This window comes from Archocentrus centrarchus, chromosome 9, assembly GCF_007364275.1.
Source record: "Archocentrus centrarchus isolate MPI-CPG fArcCen1 chromosome 9, fArcCen1, whole genome shotgun sequence".
Lineage (NCBI taxonomy): Eukaryota > Metazoa > Chordata > Actinopteri > Cichliformes > Cichlidae > Archocentrus > Archocentrus centrarchus.
Window position 1 is genome coordinate 27,042,288 of NC_044354.1, and position 27,302 is coordinate 27,069,589.

General features: G+C 38.9%; 1 protein-coding gene across 1 annotated transcript; it reads right to left on the reverse strand.

The window, feature by feature from the left end:
• LOC115785745 (zinc metalloproteinase-disintegrin-like brevilysin H2a) lies at nt 1-25,463 on the reverse strand. Its single transcript, XM_030737568.1, has 22 exons — nt 25,345-25,463; nt 21,586-21,674; nt 21,394-21,470; nt 21,094-21,172; nt 20,824-20,900; nt 20,267-20,450; nt 19,932-19,994; nt 19,727-19,798; nt 19,445-19,614; nt 18,527-18,608; nt 16,659-16,792; nt 15,079-15,256; nt 7,719-7,808; nt 7,236-7,431; nt 5,335-5,440; nt 4,698-4,854; nt 4,523-4,603; nt 2,816-2,903; nt 2,611-2,716; nt 2,426-2,510; nt 2,257-2,349; nt 1-1,007 (listed from the first exon to the last, which is right to left on the reverse strand). Exons 1-22 carry the CDS (start codon nt 25,400-25,402, stop codon nt 975-977), a joined length of 2,298 nt encoding a protein of 765 aa, XP_030593428.1. The 5' UTR covers nt 25,403-25,463; the 3' UTR covers nt 1-974.
• Between the last annotated feature and the right edge of the window lie 1,839 nt (nt 25,464-27,302).

The following is a 27,302-nucleotide window of genomic DNA, read 5'->3' on the forward strand; positions in this document are numbered from 1 at the left end:
GTCACTTAATCAATTTTATTTAATCTTTGTACAACATGATCCCAATGCACTTTACAAAATGAGTGCATGAGACACAGTAAATAGCAGGACAATAAAATGGTAAAAATATTGAGAAACAACCACAATAAAAATAATGATGAAACAAAATAATTAAGATAAAACATTCACATTAAAAACATCACAGTTATTGGTTTTAATGGTATGGCTAATTGATATGTGTCTTGCTTATGGTACCTGCATATAAACTTAGTGGTCTTGCCTTTAACTTGGCATAAAAAGTACCTCATTATGCTGCTGGCCATTCTTTACACATGCAAAGGTGTGATTTTGTAAACAAAGGAGTTACACATGTATATGAAGAAAAAAAAATTAAATACAACTCAAACTTTTACAGCGTTGTCAATGAAAACATGGTTTGACATATAAATTTCATCATTGCACTGTGCAATGACAATAAAGGTATTCTATCTTGTAACAAAAATCAAACACAGGGTGTATATATTTAGGTGATGCCATAATTGCTGTCTTTCAGTCTTTTTAACACTGCAATCTAATACACCACAATACATTCAATTTTTGTTACATGAACGTCAATCAATGCACTTTACAAGACTTTAAAAAACACATGAAATATGAAAATGTTGCACATTCTGAAGACTGTTTAACAGTTTTGTCCAGTCATGCACAAAATCATATTCTATGGTACTGTAACATTATGACAAAATATGTTGTGAGTCACATTCAGGGGCAGAGCTGTTTGTACTTCTAACCCTGTAGTCTGAAAAAGTGCCAAAAAGTGATGCAGACCTCAGTGGATGGCAGTCCAGTAACAATCAGAGTCCAGTTTACTCCTCTTGCAGTCCATGAGTCACTGTTAGGAAAACCTCCAGCAAAACAAAGTGCAGAGAAAAGTGGTGACAGCAGCTTCTTACTGAGGACAGTAAGAGCTGCTAAGAGTCGGCATTTGTCAGACATCAAACCTTTGGTGGAGGTACTGGCCTCAGAGCCTGGAGGACAAAAGAAAGATGGATACATGCACAAATATTAAAGCTACATTATGCTGATTTTTATGTTAACTATAGTTCAAATGACCGTGTGTAATATAAAAGGTGTGACTTACAGTACTGAGAACAGAATTAACTAAATTACCATCAACTGTATGAAACAGTTTAGCATCTTTTAACTCATTTCTAACTCAGTGATTCAGAGAATTTCACTGTTTGATTCATCGAGTCGCTGCATTTAAAAGCAAGCTAGCAAACAAAGGAGTGGTTAACAAAGATTTCAAAAACCAAAAACACAAGCTATCCAAAAACACGACTTTAACAGTGAAACAGTGAACTGTTTATAACATTTGTGCAGTGGTGACATGGCAGTGTTATGTTTACAAGTTGCTGGGCTGCTTTTTGGATGGGAGCTAAATGTTGGAATACTGAAACTCTCAAAAGACTGTAAAGATACAACCAGTAAGACTTATCCAGAATATCTGTTGTGTTAAAGAGATATCAACTGACAGTGAACTAGATCCAGGTTGTACTTGTGTGTAATGCCAATTTGTACCACAATGTTGTGGTAGTTCAATGCAAGTCAGTGTATCTGTTATTTAACCAGGCAAGTCACTAAGAGTGCATTCTTTACTTCTGCAGCTTTCTTTACTGTGAGGGAAACAAACCTGGAAACAACTGTCTTTTAACCAGCATGTTAGAGGATAAGAAGTTTTATATTTCTCTCAGGAGGAATCTTTGATTGGAAGTCAGAAAAGGTGCATGCAATTGGTTGTCATTCGTCAATAAAAAATACATTTTCAAACACTAAAGAAGAAATCTTTACTTTTTATAATATGGCTTGCTTTTAAATATGAATTTGGCATAAGAAGTAAGGAAATTTGTGTTTGGCTGATATTTTCTTTGTTGTAAGAATGTTCTTTGGCAATATACTCTTGTAAATTGGAGAGCATGTTTATTTCCTCTCAAGTGGTGCCACATTTGTAGGAAAATGGATTTGTGGGTTGAGCAGCAGAGTTGAGTATGTGGTTTGCACCCATGAAAAACTTGCCAAATCTCTGCCAAACAGCTTATTCTACTATGCCAGCAGTATGATATTTATGGCCAAGAAGTATTGCTACAACAAAGAAGTAACTGACCAGCATGCTGGTTACAAGACAGTTCTTTCCAGGTAAAGCGTCTGATAGTAAAAAAAACTGCAAGAGTTTTGATTCAATCACACCAAAGGTTAAAGGCTTATGAGCTCTGTTACCTGCCGTGCAGCTGCGTAGTTTGCAGTGGGTGGTTTGGATTTGTTCCCTGCTGGGGGTGGTGGAGGAGGTCCTTCAGGTTTCAGTCTGTTAGCCTAAAATTTCAGGTATTATCATGAAATGTATTGAAACAGTTTTTAGAAAATTTTCCAGCTCCACTCAGGACATTACCGGCCCAGGGTTACTGGGTGCAGGCTGCTTGTTGAGGTGGTAAGCAGGGTTTTCCACAGCCCTCTGCTTCCTCTGTAATGCTGGACTGTAAAGAGAGATTTAATCCACAGGTGACGACCCTCGTGAAAGTGAGCTTACAGAAACAGAGCCATACAAAGGCCTCCAGGAGAGTCACGATTACTCACGGTGGCCGTGTGGGACTTTGCTGCTTCTTCCAGATGATTCCTGCTATGGCAGCAATGATACCTAGAATCAACAGTGTAACTGCGACTGCGATGGCTATAGTTTTCCCTGCAGAGACAGAGAAAAATCAGTTTGGCTGGGATGCAGCAGTGCAACATGGTACAATAAACTGAATTTACTTTGCAGATTGATGGAGATGACTCTTACCAGTATCACTAATAACATTTTCCACTGAGTCACAGGAAGGAAGCTTCCATCCAGGCTCGCACTGACACTCACTTTTGTGGTTGCACACCTGGAAAACACAAAGAAGATTGTGTCATTATTATATAATGTCAGAAATATTTTCTAACTTTTTATTCTGCAAGAGTTCTTGCAGAGCCCTGACACTTCTTGAATGGCACTGAGTAAAAAGTAAAACAAATCCTTAATATTACACTATTCTAAAACAAACAAAGCACCCCAATATAAATTATGAAAAATAATTTGTATTTTAAAAAAGTAATGCGCACACTTATTCAACTTTGGGTTATCCTTACATACCTGACATCAGTGGTTTGGGGATGTCTAGGAGGGTGTCTGTGCTCTTATTGGGCCAAACCTGGAAAACAACTGGATCTTCCTGTCTACACTGGTGTGATTCTGACATTCACTCCAAATATTTGGGCTAATGGGGCTTCATGAGTTTCATTACCTCCGCCAAGGAGGTTATGTTTTCGGTCGCGTTGGTTTGTTTGTTTGTCTGTCTGTCTGTCTGTCTGTCTGTCTGTCTGTCAGCAGGATTACTCCAAAAGTTAGGAACGGATTTCACTGAAATTTTGTGGAGTGGTTGGAAATGACAAGAGGAAGAAGTGATTAAATTTTGGCGGTGATCCGGATCACGATCTGGATCCAGGAATTTTTTTAAGAATTCTTCACTATTGCGGGATTGGCCTTGGCAGAGGTTTGCGCTCTCTGAGTACTTCTAGTTTATTTTATTGTTTTATGTTATATTGTTATTGTGTCTGTGTTTTTTTTTAATCTGAGCCCCCAAATCAAATTTATGTTACAATAAACCTAAAACAATATTCAGTTTAGGGAAACTTGATTTTAAATGTACTTACTGTAAAATCCTGGGTTCAAAATTTTTGAAATTAAGACAGTATTAACAAAATACTGCATTTTTTCTCTTTTACTACCAAATGGCCACCGCTGGGACTGAACAAAAAAGCAAAAATGCTAAAATCTGTAATTACCTGAGGCTACCAAAAGTGAGCATACCCTTATATAGACTACCATGTTAAAATGGTTAATATAACAGTATTAATATGTATGTTCATAGCTGGGAAAAAAAATGTTTAACTCTCTATAGCTGTCTGCTAGCACTAACCTCCATTAATCTGAGTCACTGAGTTAGATCTCCAAACTTGATAGTGTTAGCTGATAACTTAGCACTTCAATATGGTCACTTTTGGCTCCAAAACTCCAAGACTACAAGACTGAACACTAAAAATGTGGAGTCCAGAAACCAATGGGTGTCATAACAATAGCTTCATCCGCCTTTTACACATAACCTACTCTTTCTATATGGATGAGTAACTACACTATAATGTTCCAGTTTTAAAAATTAAAATTTTAGGTTTAAAATGCTTTCCCCTTGTAGTGCGGTAGTTACATTTTGCAGAGAACAATTACAAAAAGTCCCTTTAACCCTTTTTCGTTGGAGTTGCATTAAAGAAGTTTTACAAAATCTCAGAACCCTGTTCACAAACATGAGAGTATGCAACGCCTCCTCTTAATGAGTTTGATTATTTTAGAAAATTCAAAGAATAATCAACATATTAACTGATAATGAAAACAACCAGAGTGTACAGTCCAATATAAAACTGTTAAAATCAGCTCCACCTCAGTCAGTTTTTGGTGTCATGTACTCACAGCATGGCCTGGGCAGTTTGCTGAGCAGTTTGTGTTTCTGTAAGCTGTCTGCAGATCTACACACTGGCTCTGGCTGCACACCTTGGAAAAGACAAGTCAGACACATTTATTTATTTTATTTTGTTCTACTTTGTAGATTTAGTGTTGAAAGAAGTGGATTGAAACAGCCTGATACCTTTTCATCTCCGCATTTAGTCCCTGTTTCCACCAGACTGTAGTCTTTGGTGTAGTCAGAGAAAAAAGTTGCCAAGCATTTGCCGACCTTGACCATCCGGCCGTAGTTTGGGTCGTCGTTACTGCTGCTGCAGAAGAGTTTTCCACAAAGAACATCTCTGCAAAGGAAAGATGCTGTTTGTTTGTGATCATGTTCACTTACTATAAAGAACCAATCAAGATTATTATAGTTAACTAAAACTAGATGTGAAAAAAAATTTAATTAACTAAAATAAAAATAAAACTAAACTCTTGACAAAAAGTAAAATTAACTGAAATGATTTTGCGAACTTGGAACAATGACAGAAATAAAGTAAACAAATATAGAAGAAGTTTTAGTTTCTGTTAGTTTGATGAAAAAAAAATTGTTTATCACTAGTTGCCTGATGCGGCTTTGATGGACATGTTTATTGGGACTCTGGATGTCTACAAGACTGTGAGTCATGTTTACAAAAGGTTCTGTGTTTTTATTCTAATACCTACTGATTTCCCTAAATCTTGCCTCTGACATATGCCCTTCATACAATAATAATTAAAAATAATAAAATTAACACTGAAACTGATAAAAACCAAGCACTGTATGTTGTGCTGAGACTCACTCTTGCTGGCAGGGGATGTACTGGTCCTTTGAGGGACGTCTGCAGAAGCCATAGTAGATTCCTCTGGTGTTGTGGTTATAGCAGGATTGAACGGCCTCTGTAGCACCTGATAGCAGCAGGAGATTATATGAAAACCTTGCTCTCCAAATGAATGGACTGGTTCTTATATAGCACTTTTCTGTTGTATGAATGGGGGCATGAAGACAGTGCTTCTTCTTTTTTTTTTTTTTTTTTTACAAATTTATTTACAAAATCCTACAGAACCAACAAAAACCTTTAAGACAGGTACATGTGCACAACACCACACCTGTAAGATTTGTAAAAAGGGGGAACTCCCAAGAAGCTGCTTTAGCTTATACATAGACCCCAAGAAAAAAAAAAAACCTTACATTACAAGAACAATACAGTGAATCCATACCCCCACAATAACATCTAGTCTAAACATTATTCTTAATTTCGCATCCTTCACATAAGCACGTACATTCCCTTTCCTGGTATCACACATTGTTATTGTTTGAACATGATATTGCACTTATCAAACTTATCACATTGATTGTTTTCATACTTCTTACAGCCATATTCACAAAGCACAAAAAAAAAGAAACCTTATACTTTCTATCCAGATATTATTAAGACATTATATTAGACATAATTATTAGATGATAATGGATTTACTTTAGTTTATAATATATGCTGATTTTTATATCCGGTTTTACTGTTAGTTATGCAGCCATTTGAGTTTGTCTGAGCATAATGTTGTAACAGTTCATTTTTCAAAAGTTTCTTAAATATCTTTAGAGAAGATGATTTTTGTATTGTGCTGTTAATTTCATTTCAGATCTCCAGACCAAAGCTCCAAAGCTCGTACATTTCAGTTTGCGTTTTTTTTCCCCTTCAGATGATTTTTCCTTCTGGTATTGTGTTCGTGGGTCGGATAAATTATTGGAATAAGTTGGCAAAGTCTTTCATTTAGTCTGCGAACTACATTAAACATCATGCATGCATTATGAAAAGTGTTGCTCTCAGTGAGCATCAGAAGCTTAAGCCTATAAAAGAGAGGATCAGAAGGAGCATTGAACTCAGACCATGTTATGGCACGTATCACTTTCTTCTGCAAAGCGAGCAGTTAATCAAGATAGCTTGGATACGTGTTACACCATTCAAATTCAAATGTAATTCAAATGTGGTTCAAATAAGGTATGACACAACGTTATGAGAGCTTCAAGAGGGAGATAATGTTGAATTCTATAAATCAAGCCAACCTGTTTAGATAATTTAGTTGTTAATTCATCTATATGTTTTTTGAAATTTAAAAATTCATCAATACATATTCCTAGAAATTGTATGTGTTGGACTCTTTCAATGATCCTTCCATTAATCTAGAAACGTACATTTTCAACATTTTTTTATGGAATGGAATATAATGCATTGGGTTTTATTAAAGTTTAAGGATAATTTATTGCATTTAAGCCAGATATCTACTTTAGTTAATTCTTTGTTAATTATATTTTGGAGATAATCGAGATTTTTATGAGAAAAAAATAAGTTTGTGTAGTATACCTGATTTATAAAGTCATCAAAGTAAATAATAAAAAGAAAAGGACCTAATATAGATCGTTGTGGTACACCACATTTAATTGTTTTTAGTTGTGATTTGCACGTAGTGCTCCATTTCAAATAGATAGCTTCTGAACCGGTTAAGCTTTCTATCTACACATTCACAGTCCAAAGAAAACATTGAAGAGCAACTTCAGGTTCTGTATCTTGCCCAGTCCCTGACTGGAGCAGCCAGGGATTGAAACACTTACCTTACAATTAACAGCAGTCCTTCTCTACCTCCTGAGCTACAGTCACTTTAGGATTTTCATATACATACATATGCATGTTAGCAGGACACTCACCTGATCCATACATCTTGACACACTGCTTAGGTCTCTGTGGACACTGGCCATTGTAGCAGTACCCCAGGCCTCCGTCACACGGGAGCCCGTTCACAGCAAACACATCCTCTGGACAGGTGGGACTCTTCCCGTCACAGTACTCTGCCAGATCACAGTCATCTTGCTTCATGCGGCACTCTCTGGTGGTAGGTGAGATCTGTGTGGAGCATCTTCCATCAATGTGGAAGTTCACCGAAATTTTGTGTTTTATGCTTAAAAAGCGTAACACTATGTGGAAGCTCCTGAGTGCACGAGCTCTTTTAACAAAAGAAGATGTAGGTACAGAGCACTTTCAAAATTCAATATGATGGTGTTGGTTCAAACATTTGCAGCAGAGAACCACTAGAGGGCTGTAGCCAAGCAAACATTTGGATCACAATGACCAGAGAAGGAGGGTTTCAGGGAAGAAACTAAGAGGCATATTTTCTTTTCTTACTGACTCACCTTACAGTTCTCACAGCACTCGCCTTCAGCACACTGTGAGCCCTCCTTCAGGGTGCAGGTGGTGGCATTGCAGCAGAGATTGGTGCACTCCTACAGGGACAACATATATTAGAACTCATCAGCTGTTGTCAGGCCTTACTGCTGTTATGTAGCATTAAATATCTGTTTGCTCTGCTCCCCTCAGGAATGTTTATTGTTAGATGATAAACCATGAAACCTATCTATGCAGATAGAAAAGAACCTGGTGAATGATGCTGCTGTGGCTGTCTGCTGGCATATTACCACTATAATGTATAACCACTGTTCAGTTTCTATCATACTTAAGTGTAACTTCATTTTCAGGTACTTTTGTGATTTTCTGTGAAATCTCTTTTCAGTGAAGCCCCGAGCAGGAAAGAGCAATTCACTGGCACGCAGTTGCCATGACAACTTGATCTGATTATATTTAGCATGGCATTGATGAAGTTGTCGGCCTGTAACAATTCTGAGCCATAAAATAACTGACTTGACAGCAGAATCACTTTTATACTTGAAAAAAATATGTAAGAGACGAAATGCATCAGACGAATTAGAATCTCAGCAACCTTGACCTCAAGGTCAAGGTCAGAGGTCAAGTTTTCTGACTATCTTGTAAACGCAATAACTAGAGAAAGATGTCACTTAGGATTTTCAAATTGAGGCCATAGATGTATTGACTTAGTTCTTACTATATATAATGCCAATCACAGAAAGTGACCATATTCTCAGTAGTTTATATTTATTATGGTTTTAATATTTCATATTCCTGGTTCTTACTTAACCATTTGCAAGTCACCAAGGCCCATATTCACCCCTTTAAGAACTACCGAGACCTGGCAATGTGTTCTAGAACTAGTACTTCCACGAGTATTGTGCCACCTGAAGATCCCAGGAGGCTGAGGGGTAGCAATGGAGGCTGACAGTAGTTTTGCTTATTGTTGCACATTCTGAGGTTGATGTTCACAGACAATATAAAGTTTGATTTTAACCAGTCATCAACATTTTCACTATAAATGAAGCTGAGCTGAAAAAAAAAAGTGCAGTTCCTGGGATCTGATCTAATTTGCTAAATTCCAGCAGAGGGGAAAACAGGTCTAAACATCGCTTTGATTGGAATGTTCTCCCCACTGGAAAGTACAAGCTGTTTAGCAGCACATCTTGTGCTGTAGTAAGCAAAAAGCCAGTCCTCACATGCTTTGGAAGAGGTTCACTATAAACATTAATTAATGTTCAACTACACTGTTAATATATTTCTGTCATGGTTAGGCAGTGTGGCAGGTAGGATGCATACCCAAATGCAGGACTCTGGAGACTGACTTAATAAACACAGCTTTTATTGCCTGCCATTCACAAAACACGGAAAACAAGGAACGGGTCTACAGGAGCAAATAACCTAATGGACAAGGATACCCTGGAAAATGCAGAACAAGGAAAGCACACTGCCAAGGGAGGAGGGAATAAGGGACAATCAGGAGATAGAACACACCAGGTCTCTAATCACTGAGAGAAGACAAGGAAAATAAAACTAAATACCAGACAGGAGGGACAGGAGACTAACATAACAAGACAGGAAGTAACAAACACAGAGACCAGGACTAAGACCTGTGAACTTGACTCAGACAGAAACACAAGGGACGCAGGCACACTGGGGAAACAGACAGATGAATGAATATATCTTGAGACAAGACACCAGAGGCAGAACTGAACTAAAGCACAAAGACCTGAGAGCACGAATATATTTAACAAGAGAATATACAAATAATATAACTTATGAACTTATAAAATAATCAAAACCACAGCTCAAAACACAAAGCACACAGAAGTGTTTCCTAAAAGATGACAAAGTAAGTACACAATGATAGTAATGGTGTAAAAATAGTTTCAAGAGGAGTAATTGTTTTATTCAGCTGTCAGTGGCTTGTGGAAGTCAGCTGAATATCAAGCCTGGTGAAAGACGACCAATTTGAGTGCCTGTTCATCGTTTCAGCGAAGGTTTCTGAGGGAAAGAAAGGTGTTGCTACCTACCAGGCAGCTCGGCTCTCATATCACCTCAGAACAATCACTTCATAAACAGAATCAAGATCAGAAAGAAAACATGGTGTTGAGTTCCATTCTCAGAAAACAGTAGCTGTAAGGCAGATACTGTTTCAGGCCTGAGCATGCATAGACACAGCTCAGAATATGGACTAACTATAAATAACTCCCTCTGTGCTACATTGTCTGATCTGTCTGTAAGTGACAAAGCAGCAACGAGAAGCAAGGCACCAAGGCAGCTCCCTCTCTGAGCAGTACATACTTTTAAGGGAATAGTACTGCTTTGTTCTTTTAAATGTACTTTGAGATGTTTAGTGCAGTAAAAACAAGTGCAAAGTTCAGGCTTTTGTTATTGGCTCTGTTGAAAAACCTTTTTAATATACTTAAAATAATTTTGGGTATAATTATTATTATTATTATTTTTTTATGTGTATTCATTCTCTCTCTCTCAACAATACTTTCATCGAAGATAAGAAGTGAGGTCAGAGGTGTGACATGACATTTGGATGCAAACTATAATGTGGTGTTTAGAATCCCCATATACCAGTATCACTGGTGTATGATGCCAGTACAAACAAAAGCAGCAGAATTTTAATCAGACTTTTAAAGATAAAGACTTTAAAAGTTTGACCTTATTTGACCTTGAAGAAGAAACGTAGTATTTAGAATCCCCATATAATATTCCTTATATACCTGTATGTTATAAATACAAACGGCAGTAAGAAATACAGTGTTAAATAGCTCCATAAAGCATTATTATCACTTTGACCTCCAGATCAATCTGCTGACCTTGAATAGAATAGAATAGAATAGAATGCCTTTATTGTCATTATACAGGATGTACAATGAGACTGGAGGGCCACTCCTGTTCAGTGCCATGAAGTAGAAAGTCAAACTTTCTAAAATAAAAATATAATAATCTAATATAATCTAAAAATATACAGAAAATAAAACAGTATTTATAAAATATACATACTGTATATTTTATATACAGTATGTATACTGTATATACTGTGTATTAAAAAATACAGAAAATAAGAGAATGTATAAAAATATATACATTGTAAAAAATAAAATAAGTGTATAATATATTAAGATGGTGAGTATTGCACTTGGCGAATGAATATTGCACTAGTGAATGAATATTGGATATTACACAACATAGGAGTGATAGGTATTGTTCAGTATGAATAGTATAATATTGTGGGTGTTGCATAGTTAGAGTGGATGAATGTGTGAGTTCAGGGTGGTGACTGCTCTGGTGAAGAAACTGTTCTTGAGTCTTGAGTCTGTCCTGGCTTTGATGCACCTGTAGCTCCTGCCAGAGGGCAGCAGGTCAAACAGTTCAAAGCCAGGGTGTGAGCTGATGCAGCGGGAGGTGGAGATGTCCATCAGGGAGGGGAGAGGGCAGCCAGTGACTCTTTGTGCTGTCTTGACTACCCTCTGAAGCCTGACCCTGTCTGCCTCAGTGCAGCTGCAGTACCATACTGTGATACAGTACGTCAGCAGGCTCTCAATGGATGAGCGGTAGAAGGTCAGCAGCAGGTTTGAGTCCAAGTTGTTCTTCCTGAGGACCCTCAGGAAGTGAAGTCACTGCTGAGCCTTCTTGATAACAGCTGTGATGTTATCTGACCAAGAAAGATCAGCAGAAACCAGAGGACACCAAGAAACCTGAAGGTGTGGACCCTCTCCACACGCTCACCGTTGATTTAGAGGGGGGCTGGGTCAGTCCTGCGTTTCCTGAAATTGATGATGATCTCTTTGGTTTTCATGGTGTTCAGTGCCAGGTTGTACTCTGAACACCAGGATGTCAACTTCAGGACCTCCTCTCTGTAGGCTGCCTCATCTCCCCTTGAGATGAGCCCGACCAATGTGGTGTCGTCAGCAAATTTGACGGTGAGGTTGTTATGGTAGGCTGGACTGCAGTCATGCGTATAGAGGCAGTACAGGAGGGGGGCTCATCACACAGCCCTAGTGCTCAGTGTGCGGGTGGAGGAGAGATGGGGGCCAAGTCTCACAGTCTGGGGCCAGTTGGTTAAGAAGTCCTTTATCCAGGAACATGTAAGAGGGGGGAGGGCCCAGGGTGTGCAGGTTGGTGATGAGAATGTCCGGGATGATTGTGTTGAACGCTGAGCTGTAATCCACAAAGAGCACACGAGCATAGCTCTGCTGCTGCTCCAAGTGGCTCAACACAGAGTGGAGAGCTACAGTGATGGCATTCTCTGTGTATGTGTTTGCATGATATGCAAACTAATGGGTGTGGAACGTGGGTGTGGGTGGGGGTGGGGGTGGGGGGGGGGTGATATGGAGAACCAGCCTCTCGAGGCACTTCATGATTACCAGTGAGAGGGCCACAGGACTGTCCTCAATGGAAGACCTTTTGGGGACAGGGATGATTGTGGTTGTTTTTAAGCAGGGGGGTCAGGGAGAGGTTGAAAATCCTGGTGAGAATCAGAGTGAACTGCTGGGCACACGCTCTGATCACCTTGCCAGGTAATCTGTCTGGTCCAGCAGCCTTCCTGGGGTTCACTGCCAAGGGCACGTGTCGTACCTCGTGCTCCTGGACAATGAGTGGGGTGGAGCTGGAGCCTGGTGGAGGGGGCAGGGCCGGAGCAGATGGGTGGTCCTGAGGTGTCTCAAAGCAAGCAAAGAAAGAGTTAAGTTCCTCTGCTAGTCACACACTCAGGTCTCCTGCTGTCACATCACAGCCTCTGAAATTTGTGATGTTCTGAATGCCCTGCCACACCTCCTATGTGTTATTGCTGGACAGACGGTAATCTATTTTCTTCCTGTAGTCTGCTTTGGCTTTTTTAATTCCTCTTTTCAGGAGAGGTCAGAGGTCACATGTGAAACAATATTGAAAATCTTTATACTTTATATATGTTGACAATACACACAGTAGTTGTCTCTGGAGTTCAGGAGCAGGTCATCTGATAATGGGATGGTTGGTGGTTTGATTCCTGGCTGCTCCAGTCTGCATGCTAAAGTATCCCTGGGCAAGATACTGAACCTCAATTTGCTTTCTGATGTGTTTAATGGAGTGTAAATGTTTGATAGAAAGCATTCAGGTGTAGAAGAAATGCTTGTGTGAATGAAGACCTGTTGCATAAAGTACTGTGAGTGCTCAAGGAGAAACGATTTATATAAGAACCAGTCTATTTACTTGTACGAATCATAGTATCAAAGTTTTTTCTTTTAAAACAATTTTGGACCAATAAATCATCAAGTTAACCTTGAAGACCTTGGTGGAAATAAGCCAGAATTGGGCCTTCGTGATGAAGTAATGCAGGGTTTTTTTTTTCTGTTGATGTGAGTAGAATGGAACTATATTAGTAACGGAGGTGTAACAGAATAGTTTTGCTTAAGAAAAATAGACATGACGTGTAACTGATGTTTTAAAAGAAAAGGTAATTGAATATATTTTTGAAGAGATACGGGCCCGCTGGTTTTTTATTTGTAAAAAATGTTTTGGATCATGTATAATTTTCTTTCCACTTCACAATTATATACCACTTTGTGTTGGTCTTTCATATTAAATTCCAGTGAAATATATTTATGTTTGTGGTTGTAATGTGACAAAATATGGAAAAGTTCAAGGGGTATGAATACTTTTGCAAGCCACTGTAGTGCAAACTGTTTCAAGAATCCTCTGTCTCACACAGATGTGTTAAGAAAAATACAGGAAAGCTGTAACAACTCCACCCCCCTTCCCAATAGGAAAATGCACACGCTACTGCTTTAACCATGGTTTTGCTCGGATATAGCATGTAACTGATTTTTTGAAAGAAAAGCCGATTAAATAAATCTTTGAACAGACAGTGCCCGGTAAGAGGATGGGATTCGGCAATTGTAAGCATACACTGTAAACTCGGATAAGTTGAATCTATTTAAAAAAAAAAAAAACAAGGTAACTCATTGCCTTAATGTTTTTAAGTAATAACATTAGTTGAATAAGTGCAGTGGACTATGTTCAATGTACTCGAGGCCTACTAATAACAGAGTTTCAGTAACTGAAGATACTTAGTTTAAGCAATCATTCACCACCCATTTATTTAACTCAGCTTGCTAAGTAAGCACAACTCCATTACCAATTGAACTAAATTGTATACTCTAATTGACCAATCTTTTATAGTTCGTAAAAATTAAAATATGTCTTTTAATCAACCAAGATGGGTAAATTAAATATATACAAGAATTTTTTATCAAACATATCTTTTTCCATCCATTCTATTTACTTATATCAACCTATGGTTCTTCATAGAGGCATATAACAAAAAAAACAGTTCACTATGACACTCAGAGAAGCTACATCATGAATATGGTGGATACCTTATTAGTGGCAATGCTTGATCAAAAACTATATATGTTTTTCTGCATGTGGTGGGAGAGAATTTAATACCTGTAATAAAGTTATCTGAGGGTAGGCACATTGGTCTCACAAACACATGGATACCTGCAGCACAAACTAAAATGCTTAAGACCCTATTATTGGAGATGCATGATCAAAAACAATATTTTTCTGACTGTGAGGAGCCAAAAGAGAATGAGTCTGTGTGCCGCTCCCTGCTTATATTCGCTGAAGCCTCCATGGACTGGAATGAAAGCGAGATGGATAAAAAAAAAAATGTGAAAAAGACAAATATCTACTGCTGTCCTCTTTGACTCTATGTCACACAGATGTGTTAACAGAACTACAGGAGAGCTGTAACAACTCTTGAGAAACTCTTTTTTCCCCCTATAGATAGGTAATTTAGAAGCGTTTTAACCACAATTTTGCTTGGAAATAGCATGTAACTGATGTTTTGAATGATTAGAATTTCCCCATCTGATTTAACATATTGAAAAACAAGTATAGTTCAAAATACTCACACGTGCTTTATTCTTCATAGATGATGGGATAAAACAAAGTGTGAGACACACTCCAGCAAGGAAGGATGGTTGTAGCAACTCTAAACACTCCTTAATTTTATATGGCTAAGTGTGACTGATCTCACACAGACAAATTAACAAGAAATTTTTTTTAGATACATTCACTTTACTTCTTCATACAAGCCTATAACTGAATTAAAATGGTTAGATCACTTTAACGCTCAGGTAGAGAAGCTATATCATGATAAAATTTAGTTAAACTTTAGTTAGAGCAGACGTATGCTCAAAATGTCTGTTTTAATGAGTTCAATATAGTCTTTTTAATAAAAAATTACATGGGGGTGTGGTGGTGGGGGCATAATATTTATTGCTGTTGGGTCATGTTAACAATCCCTAATATATATATATATATATATATAAAAAATTGAATTGAATTTACCTGCACAGAGCCGCAGTCACACTGCTCTCCTTCCTCTCTGAAGCCGTTTCCACAGACTGCAGGAGCCACGATGTCCTTGTAGTTTGGTTTGTCCAGCAGGCAGGTGGGGGTGCGGGTTGTTTGGTAGTTTTCATAGTTGTTGGTGCTGCAGCTGCTGAAAGTTTGAGGAATTTTCCAGCTGAAGAAAAAAAACAAAAAAAACCCACATTGTTCTGGTTCAGTTGAACTACATGCAGAAAAACAAGTTTTTATTAAAGCAATGATTTTGTATTTGACTGTGAGAAAATACATTAAATCTAACTTAAGTCAACAAGTACAGCAGGTACTTTTGACTTGTAAAGCACACTTTCAAGTGTTCCTGTTAGCCGTGTCTGACACTGAGCAGAAGCAGCTGCTCAATAGTGTTACAGTGTACATACATATACAGTATGTACACAGTGTACATCCATAAAAGATGCTCGTACACATCCTTCAGTCTCATAGAATGAGATTAATTTTTGCACCAGCGGACCTTTTGTTGGTTCTCTGTACACACAACAGTGCTCAGACCTTTCAGATGTTGTTGGACCAAAAGGAACATGTTGTGATAATAAAAACATTTAGTAGAACATTTATTTACTGTTTACAGCATCTTCATTTCTGAATACTTTGTGTAGGGATAAATATGCTTTTGGCCAATCTGCATTATGTGATACATGCAGGAGTTATAGTGGCTAAACCACGTAACTATAACTTATAGTTATAGTTATAGTTACATGGTTTAGCCACTATCAGTTTTGTAGAACTGCTAATCCATATGGTACCAAGCTGTTCTACCTCCATAATAATGCCATTTTGTCAATGCTGTTGGTGTGTCTCAGTTAAGCACAAGGCCTCCCTTTGGTGGACGTGTGTGACATGTCAGGGATTTTAATCCACAGCCTCACTCGTTTCTATTTCTAAGCAAGTGAAAAAAAAAAAAGTGAAACCAAGTGCGAAACACACAGATTTCTATGATTCATGCTATTGCTATCGCAAGTTTAATTTGTGGTACATTATTACTGTCTTTGAGCTGATCATGGAAACACTAATGCTCAGTGGGTCAAACAACCCAGACGCAAACCTGAAAGCTAGAAAACTATTTTGGCTCAAGTGGCAAGAGAGTGGGTGCCATGTTTGTGTCCTGTATCCCAAAGTCCTGAATATATTCATAGCCAGAATATGAGGACTCTGAAACCCCACACGGTCACAGCAGATTAATGCCTCTCTCTGACCCTGGGTCTGTCAGAGGTTTCTTCCTGTTGAAAGGGAGTTTTGCCTTTCCACTGTTGCCAAGTGCTTGCTCATTAGGGGGTCGTGTTGACTGTTGGGTTTTCTCTGCAATAATTGCAGGTCTTTACCTTACAATATAAAGTGCATTGAGGTGACCATTTGTTGCGATATACAGTATAACTAAAACTGAATTGAAAAAATTGAATTGAAACCCATGAACCGGAATCAGTTTCAGCCATCCTTTACACTTGTTGTAGCATGTATTCTTTTGCTAACAGAAAGACTCCAAGTCATCGACTTGATCGATGCTTCAGAACAGCTTTTCTTACCTGAGACCTGCTGACATGATGCAGCTTTCTCCAGAGCAAAAACAGCTACTGGAGTCATCGTGGTTCATGCCCAGGTTATGGCCCATCTCATGTGCCAGTGTTGCTCCCACTGCAATGGCTCGGTCAGTGTGATCCTGAGAAGTAATAAAGCACAAAAAATAGAAGTAAAATTGTAGTGATGGCAAGGAAAAAAGGTAAAAAATGTACAATATTTGTCTTAGTTTTAACATATCTGTGTTTTCTCAGTCTACTTAGTCATGATTTTCTGACCACATGGCTGACTGACACAATGAAGGAAAAGTTTTGTTAGAATAACATCTGGAAGGTCTGGGTTTGATTCCAACTTGGCCTGGGCCTCTCTCTGTGTGGAGTTTGCATGTTCTCCTCGTGCTTGTGTGGGTTTCCTCCGGGTACTCCGGTTTCCTCCCACATTCTAAAGACATGCACTTACTGGGGTTAGGTTAATTGGCTACTCTAAATTGCCCATAGGTGTGAATGAGCGCGTGAATGTGAGTGTGAAAGGTTGTTTGTCTCTCTCTGTTGGTCCTGTGACAGGCTGGAGACCTGTTCAGGGTGTACCCCGCCTCTCGCCCTATGACAGCTGGGATAGGCTCCAGCCCCCCCGCGACCCTGAACAGGATGAGCGGAAGCGAATGGATGGATGGAAAATTCACAATTACTATAAAATTTTTAACCACAACATGAAGCACGAAAGTTATGGGATTGTTCAAGCCAGTGGGATACATTATCTGGGAACAATGAATAACTGAATAAAATCTTATTGCTATTAACTGAGTAGATTTTCAAAGGTTTCACTGGGTAACTTAAAAAACATGGTATCAGTATAGCAAGAATCAAAAGCCCATCATCCTCTACAACATACTGTACACCAAAATACACTACAATCCATTCAGAAGTTGCTTAAATATTTGGTAACACTTATAATACAGTCCACAACCATCTATCCACACCAGCCTGATCTGAGACTAAGGCCCTAAGTACCCCATACCTACATGTAAGTAGTGTGACTAAGGCCCTAAGGCCCCTGTACCTAAGTGTACATACTGTGACTAAGGCCATAAGTATCCTGTTCTTATATGTAAGTATAATGACAAAGACCGTAAGTACCCTGTACCTATCTGTATGTACTGTGACTAAGGCCGTAGGTATCCCATACCTACATGTAAGTAGTGTGACTAAGGCCCTAAGGCCCCTGTACCTAAGTGTACATACTGTGACTAAGGCCATAAGTATCCTGTTCTTATATGTAAGTATAATGACAAAGACTGTAAGTACTCTGTACCTACATTTAATTTCCAGCACTAAGGCCATACTGTAAGTTCCAGGACTAAGGCCATAAGTACCCTGTATTTATGTGTAAGTACAGGTATTATACAGGGATGTACCTTGTAAGTACATTTAGGTTCTGTGTAACTTCCAGGACTAAGGCTGTAAGCTCTGGGACTTAGTTAAGTAGTTACGAGGTACTTATGGCCTTAGACACAGCACTTACATGTAGTTACAGGGTACTTACTTCCTTAATCACAGTACTTACATGTAGGTACGATGTACTTACGGCCTTAGTCATGGTACTTACAGCATTAGTCATGGACCGTATTATAAATTGTTACCAAATATTAAAAAAAAAAATAAAGACAAACTTGGGAATCACTTAAGCTGGATGGATTCATCTCCTGTCATATAATGACAGACCAGCTGACAGACTGGTGCTGACATCCACTGAGCTGGGGCCACTAACATGACTAAAAATAAAATCCTTCGTCTCAAAATATTACTGAGCTAAAAACATGAAGTACAAAACATGGCACTGAAGTAACTGAAAAAATTAGTCTTCTATAACAGCTTACCTGTACTACCCCGACAGAGTGAGCAGAGCACAGAGTCCCAATGTAAGCAAGACCCACAGTTGCTCCTTCAAAGTCGATACCACTGAAAGATAAAACCACACACACACACACACACACACACACACACTTCAAACCTCTTCACCTGATGTGAAACAACATATGACAGCTCAGGACGCAGACCTCTGAATTTAGTGTCTCTGAGCTGTTAAATACTGACTGTTTATCTCGGGAACAGAAAGCAGGAGCCACTTTATAGCAACACAGTGTCATGGTTGGCTGTATGGTGGCAGGGTAGGACCCAAATGCAGGACGCGTGACACTGGAGCTAAAATTTAACAGCTTTATTATGCTGAGGCTCACAGGAGAAAATAAACAAAACCTCAACCAAGGACAAAACACAAAAAAACAATCCTGGGAGAACTAGGGAAAAATTAAACTGGGAAACACACAGCAGGAAGGAGAAACACTGACGATGACGGAACAATGATCAGATGGAAACTGAGGGCTTAAATACACAGCAGGTAATTAGGGCAAGAGGAAACAGCAGGGCACAACAGGTGAAGCAAATGAAACTAATAACAGGGGAAGCAAAACTAAACACAAAGCACAGGGAACACAAGACTGTCAAAATAATACAGGAAGTGACAAAACAAGGAACACGCAGACTTGACACGGGGAACTGGCACACAGACACTGGACAGAGACGCAGACCTGACATAGGGAAACACAAGGGACTAGAACACACTGAGGAATACAAAAGCAAACTAATAACCATAATTAGAGAAATAACTGAAATAAAACCGAGAACACAAAACCCTGGGCCATGGGCCCAGGACCATGACACAAAGGTCTAAAAAAGAAATCTCTCTCCACATGATATGAGTCTAACTTGATTATACTCATAGAGGCTGTTCATACCTGATAAGGTGTGCGTTGTCATGTTTTGTCCTCTTCACCAGCTCAGAGTTCCTCCACGACCTGAAAGCATCCAGGTTTGCCCCTGCTGGGGGGGTCACAGTGATCAAGTCATTATTGGACCATATCTCCAGCCCGACCAGAGCAATAAAGGTCCTCAGAGGTTTGTAGACCTGCAGAAAGACACCAATGGAAACTTGACATTACGCTCCAGCTGCTAGCAGCTACAGCACATGTCAGTCTTGGGTTGGAATTTGTGTAGAAATAGCAAAAACACAAACTCACCACATTGACAAAGTTGACAATCTCAAATATTCTCTCTCTCAGCTTCGTTTGGTTCCTGTTCATCTTCACATACTGAAACACCACGAATCATATTAGACCAAGTTCACATCCTCTTTCTCTGCAGTGCATTTACTGTTTACAGCACCTTTGTATATGACATGATATCATATATATATTAGATTTTTTTTCAGTTGTTTCATTTTACCTCACGGTTATCAGCAACAAGGAAGAGCTCATTGTATTTCTGCTGCTGGACAATAGAAATACCCTGAAGAAAAAAGAATAAAGCAAATTAACAGCCATTTTTGTTCATGTCTACTTAAGCTTTATTAATAAATGATTAACATTACTGATTGAAGGATGTGCTAGTTTTTTTCTTTAACCTGATAGCGCCTTGAGGCGACTGTTTGTTGTGGTTTGGCGCTATATAAATAAAATTGAATTGAATTGAATTGAATAGTCTGATGACCTAAAAGGTTTAAAAAGTCATGACTTGAAGGAACTCTGAGCTTGTGAAGATGACAAAACCAATTGTGTTACCGCTGATCTGGAGCGGCCGCGGCCAATTGGAGGTTCAAAGTCGTCACTCCAGCTGGTGTTAGTGACCCCACACACAGCAGGTGTGAAGTTCTTTGGATTAAAAGTTGTCACTGCATGATCCCCCTCATCATCACTGGACAGCGGCTCAATCAGGTACCTCTGGGCAGATGTTCTGAAGTAACCCCTAAACCAAGATCACACTGATTAGACCAGTTAATCCATCATTCAGATGGTGCTGAATCAACCTGGGAACCCACCAGCTGTCATCTGACATGACATAACATCATGTAAATCATTACACATGTTAATGTGAGCATTTGTCTATATGAAGCTTGTTTATGCTGAACTCAAGTGACCAGAAATCTATTGATGTCATATGAAGTTTCTGTATTTAAAGAAATACACAAACTGGTTGTGTGGCTTTAAGGTCTAATACAATAAAGGAGTTCAGATGGCATTATTTGAATTATTATGACATACTTAAAATACGGGTGGGTACTGTTTTTGAATGATGTCATGACAGTTTAACTAAAGGAAAGCTGAAGATGCCGGCTCACCTCAGTCCATCACAGGTGCTGATGCTAACAGACGATTTGCTGTCGTTCACAATCCTCCCGTGATAGTAGCAGTGATCCTGGCAAAGACATGAAAATAGTGATGGTGTTATTACATGAGAAAATTAAAAATTTCCTCTTAATGTGTTTCCGTTTTCATCATGCACTCTCTTAAAACAGACTTTTAAGACATAAAAGATTTTTAAATCTAGTGAAACTTTTTACAGCTTTAAGTTGAGGTAAATTAAAGCTGTTGCATGGAAAAACACTTACAATGTCCTTTGGTAATGTGGTGACTCGAGTCCCGTCTTCTTGGTAGTAAGTCTCGGAGTAGTCTTCGGTGAGTAATTCACTGAAGAAAGAAAGATACAGAATAAATGTGCATCTCATATGATTTGACTTGAGAGAATCAGCAATTTATTTAGTCTCTTCTGAGAGAAAGTTATGAGTACTTCTTTTACAATTTTACAAGCTGGTTATTATACCATTAGGTGTATATCCATTTGTCTCTGAAAATTTGCTTGATTTCCTGATACTGCACAGACACATCAGTTTAGGGAAGTGAAAACTTACTTATTTCTTTCTAGTTGCATTTCTAGGTCTTGTCCGCTCACAGTCATTGCATATGTAAGAGTCTCTGGTCTGCGGTGCTGCGGGCAAAAAGGAAAGATTTTGTGTCTAGTCATTAATTGTTATTTTTCCTTTCCCAAAACTTTGTCATCACAGGATTTGAAATAAAACAAAGAAGAAGAAAGAGAAAAAAACCTCTGTGTGTCTTTTTCTGACTGTGTGAAGTCTGACAGGTCGAACCACCTCATAGTGCTCCCCCTCTTCAAATTCAGGACCGTGGCTTTCTGTGGAAATACAGCAAATGAATGATTAATAAAAAATTATATTCTTTCTGAATATTCAATAATTATATTATAGAAAGTTATAATTATAGTTATAGAAAGTCTATTGAGGAGTCAACAGGGTCCATCCAATCACCCCAATCAGATGCTTAAACACCTCCTTTCGGTGTGGAGGAGTAGCAGCTCTACTCTGAGCCCCCTTGAATAACTGCTTGCTTCACCCTATTTCTAAGGGAGAGGCCAGCAACCCTTTGGAGAAAGCTCATTTCTGCTACTTGCATCTGCGATCTTGTTCTTTCAGTCCCTACCCAAAGCTTGTGAGCATAGGTGAAAGTTGGGATGTAGATCGACCTGTAAATCGACAGCTTTGCTTCATGCTCAGCTCTCTCTTCACCACGATGGACTCACTTAAACTCCTCCACTTGGGGCAGCAACTCTTCCCTGACCAAGAGTGGGCATTCCACCCTTTTATGGCTTCAGACTCTGAGGTGCTAATTCTCACAGCTGGTGCATCACATTCAGCTGCAAGTTGCTCCAGTGTGAGCTAAAGGCCACCACCTCATGAAGCTAACAGGGCATCATCCTCATTGATGACAAAGGGCAGCCCTGGTGGGGGGATATCCACCACCACACACACACACACACACACACACACACACACACACACACACACACACACACACACACTGGATATACACAAGATATACAGAGGGACTTAGTCAAATCAAATGAGTTAATCCAAAAAAATGGAGTAAATAATTTAGTATTGAATTGTAATTGTTTGGCTGCAAACATGTGACCTTTGCTTTTACTTGGTCAAATATATATAAGGTGGGTGGGGGGATATGCAATGTAACATTGTAGATAATTGTAATACTAAATTCAAAAATTTAGATTACCTTGGAAATTCCCCAATTTTATTGCCATAAGTTGCCTAATTTTTAAATGAAACAATGAGTCATATGTACGTTGCACATATGGGGTCAGTTTCAGGAGAAGCAATAAGATGAAACTAATATCAGTTGCCTCGTTTGACTGAAGAAGTTCCAAGTGAGAGGATTTATTTAACAATTGACAGATTTGTTTGTATTTAAATGCCTTTGTTATAGTAGTTCTTCATTTTAGGAACTTAATGAAATTTAAGCTGTGGAGATAAATCTCAACATCTGTCAAACACATTTTGCAGTGAGGGCTGTTACTGGTTACTGTAAGTGACATCACATGAAGCCATCTGAATGGATCATCCAACTTCTCGTCATTTTCTGGGGTTAAATTTCCTAATTCATTCAGTCTCTGCAAGTCTCGAGCTGTTCAGTCATTTTCAGTTCAATTAAATTTTATTTGCATAGCAACAGATCACGAGAAACAGTCACCTCAAGGTGCTTTATATTGCAAAGTAAAGACCCTACAATAATTACAATAACTGATACCATTCCAAACTGTAAATAATTCCTTTACCATTAAAAATAATTCAAAAAAAAAAGTAATGAAAACAAGATAAGATGCTGAAAATGTGCATAATTTATTGGTTGAAGACTCAATAGCTTCTGGGTTTCTTTTGTCCATCAGCCCTTAGCTTTAGAAACTTTTCTGTCATCCCATGATGAGTGCAAAACTTCCTTCTAGAAGCAGAAAAAGGGAACAATAAAAACAACAACAGCCCCGACGCTCCCAAAGGTTAAATCAGGTTTTCATTGTCTTTGTTTAGCAATGACATATTAATAAAAAATATGTACAGTTATCAACACAGTACCCAGAAACTAGTTATCAGTGCAGCAAACCTTTGATAACCTTGTAAGGCTTGCTCCTGTTGACAGATCCTTTTGTAAAGAGGAAGTGTATATCTTTATACCAAGTTAGGTTAATTATTAATACTGTTGCAGTCATTTCTTCTGTGGAAAACATGCGGTAAACATGTCCTCTCACTGCTTTTTTAACCCAGGGCTATAGTTTCTTGTTGCCCAGATAAAAGTACTGACATACTAACTACCCTGCAGTAATGTGTGGTGCACTGATTGCATTCTGATTTCTTTCCCAGGATAGCAAGAGGCCATCCTGTGCTTTAAGCCTTTTGAAAAGAAAGCCTGCAGACACTGTTTAGGGCTTTACCTCCATCATTGCATGATCCTGGAGCCATGGACAGAAGCTTATCGTAATGGAGATGACCTTAGGTATCACCATGACCTCAGAAAACACCTTTTTGGCCCTAATTCATTAATTCTTGCAGCATTTATAACAAAATTTTCATGTAACCTCCATGAGATGGGAATATTTACTTGATTATAACATTATTATTGTTATGTAAAACTCAGTGGAAACTATGCTGTTTGCTCTGTTTACAGAGTTATTTCACTGAACTTGTCTGAACAACCCACAGAGCAGTTCTCATTTTTAGAATCATATTTATGATGGACAAAAATGGTTCCTCAATTTCCATATTAATAATGAAATTTTATTTCGTCCTTTAGCGCTGCATAAAGGCTACATGACCTCAGACACCTGTCTTCCCTGTTTGTTTTGTTGGTTGTATTTCTTGGATGGGAATGTAATTTCATTGTATGTCTTGACGTATAATGACAGTTAATTCTTCTTGATTCTTTTCATCTAGTTTCTTTCTCATTCCAAATGACTCTCTCTCTCTCTCTCTCTCTCTCTCTCTCTCTCTCTATTATTATTATTATTAGTGGGCACCATGGTGGTTAGCACTGTTGACTCACAGCAAGAAGGTCTTAGGCTTGAATTCACCTTGGCTGGGGCCTTTCTGTGTGGACTTTTCATGTTCTCCCCATGTTTGCATGGGTTTCCTCCCACAGTCCAAAGATACAGTTAGTGGTGATTCTAAATTGCCCATATGTGTGACTGCAAGTGTGAATGGTTGTCTGTCTCTCTGTGTTAGCCCTGCGACAGGCTGGCGACCTGTCCAGGGTGTACTCTGCCTCTCGCCCTGTGGCAGCTGAGAGAGGCTTCAGCCCCTCAATGACCCTGCAACGGGTAAGTGGATGGATTATTTTTATTTTTTTTTTTTTGCCTTATTCTGTTCTGACTCTGGGGAGTATCAGTTGCAAAATTGAAAAGACTTCTTTTGCCTAATTTGTATTGCATGTTGTCTCACCAAAGAAAATTTGTGACTCACGATTGTACTTCCCAGTCAGCAATAGCTGCCCGAAAGAAAATCATTAAGTCCCTCTGAGTCATGCGTACCTGAGGATCTGGTATACAGTGGCACCTGAGAGGGTGTTGGCTTTGTTGTTTTCCAGAGTCTGCCTCTGACAGTGTGTCACAAAACCAGTAATGTGATTCAAGTAATTCTTTCTTTCTATGCAGCATATTTGACTTTAATGAGTGTGCATACAAAGCGTGGCTGTTCAACAGGTGCAGTCACCGTGTTTGCATGTGCTATTTACAATCACATGTTTAACAAGTGCAATGAGGCAAACTCATCTGAGTATAGCTCAGCAGACACAGATACCATGAAGCAGTTCAAAGCTAAAGCATAGTATCTATAAGTCTTGATAAAATATAACATGCTTGGCTAGGTGCTTTAGAGGACTACTTGAGAAAAAGAAAGCTGCCATTTATACAGCTTTGAATAAATAGACAGTAGGACAGAACTAGGTTTTAGTTATTAATTAGCCAGTGTGCTGAGTGGAGGTTGAAGTATCCAGTGACTTACCTGAGGGCTTGAGAGAGGCATTTAGGATGAGGATCCACAATAGGAGGTTTCGTGTCATTGTCCAAGTGCAGACAGTTAATGTAACATCAGACCAGCACTGTGATCAGGCTTTATGCACTCTGGCCACACCTTCTCCAGCCCTCCTGGATCTGCCATTTCTACTTCCTCATTGACAGCAAACTTAAAGTATGCTCAAACTAGCCCACACATGCTCATGCTTCTGTAATCATATGGAGAAAGAATACCCCCGAGTGTTGTGTGGTGAGCTTAACCTGCGTAACCTGAAAAAAGCAAACAGGGCACTTTACAACACAGCAGTGACTGACATCACCAAACATCTGCTTTTATTCAAAGCAGATGTTTGTCTTTAAAGTCTTTAAAAAATATAAAATAAGGCAGTTCTGGAACCAAGAATTCAAACACTAGGAATATAGGATAAAACCATGAAGCAAAGATGAATGCTACTGAGTAGGAGGATGCAACAACGAGCTACAGAGAGACAAAGGCTAGAAATACACACAAGGTAATAAGAAAGATGGGACACACCAGGGAACACAGACCAAAGTAAAACAGTAAACAACATAACGCAGAGACCAGTGACGTGCAGTCAGGGGAGGCAGGTGAGGCACGGCCTCACCTGTCATCGTGGAAATATAAAATTAAAAAATAAATTAAATGGTTATATTCATTCAGTGATTTGTATTTTAAAGTTCTTTTCCATTTAACTACACCATTTTTAGATTAGTTTTTTTCAAAATCGTTGAATTTTCGCATTTGCCGGTCAAATACTAAGAGACGAACGGTGAGGCACCAGCCCGGCGAGCCGCACCACGGATTGCGCAATCCGTGGTGCGGCTCAGTATAGTCATTGCCAATGACTACTAACTGTGCTGGCATGCTATGCAGTGAGACCGGATTACTTTCCCTTTGCATGTGGCTATTAAAATGTTCTAACACTTTTACTATATGAACTAAATTTCTATATTTTAGCTGGTGTATATAATGCACAGTTTTTTTTTTTTTTGTTTTTTCATTAACAACTGTATGTGTGTGTAATGCATTCTTGTGTTGAGCGATCATGAAACTGCTGCGAAGAGACACTAGGTGAGGCACGCAGTTCTCGTGCCTCATGGTAGGGGGCGCTGGTGATCCCAGGGACTCTACGACTCCTCGGTGGCAAGCTACCATAAACAGTTAGCAAGGCCAGTTAGTTTTTCCTGTTGCTTGGCCTTATGTTCAACATGGAAGATTACATAACTCAACTGAAAGAATTTTCTAAACTGGACTTTCAATCGAAGCAGAAGATAATAATTAAAGGAAGACCAACACCGGAGCTAAAAGGTTTGCTTCAGACTATGTTAATGTTAAACAAAACAACTGTTGCCAATCAAATGGTGAATAAGCTATATGTTTGTAAATCTGATGTGATGACGTCAGTGCCTCACCAGTCACGACCCTCACCGCACGTCACTGGCAGAGACCTAACACAGGTCTAACATGATGGTCAGAGAAGTTACAGGGGAACACAGGGGAGGCGGAGAACTATAACAAAGGACACCGAAAGACTAAACTAAGAGCATAAACAACAGCTGTAACAGGATAAATCCATAGGAAACAGAAAGGTGAAATACAAACTAAACAGTCAAACTAAATCAGAATGTAAGAGTCCACAAAACAAAACTCTGGGTCCCGTGACATTTTTGCATTTGCAATTTACAATGACAAAATAAAAACTGCATTGAGATCAGCTGAGATAATCAACAGAAATTCTCAGGAAAAACAGACAAGCAGACAAAGGATGGTTGGATTTGTGTAGAATAAGATGGAAAGCTGCTTTATCCACACAAATCCTGGTAATAAAAATTTTTTTTTTGCAAGTCTCATTCATTTCATGAAGTTCCATTAATAGAGGCCAAATCCACTAAACCCAAACAAGTGAATGACTGTCCCATAGTGAC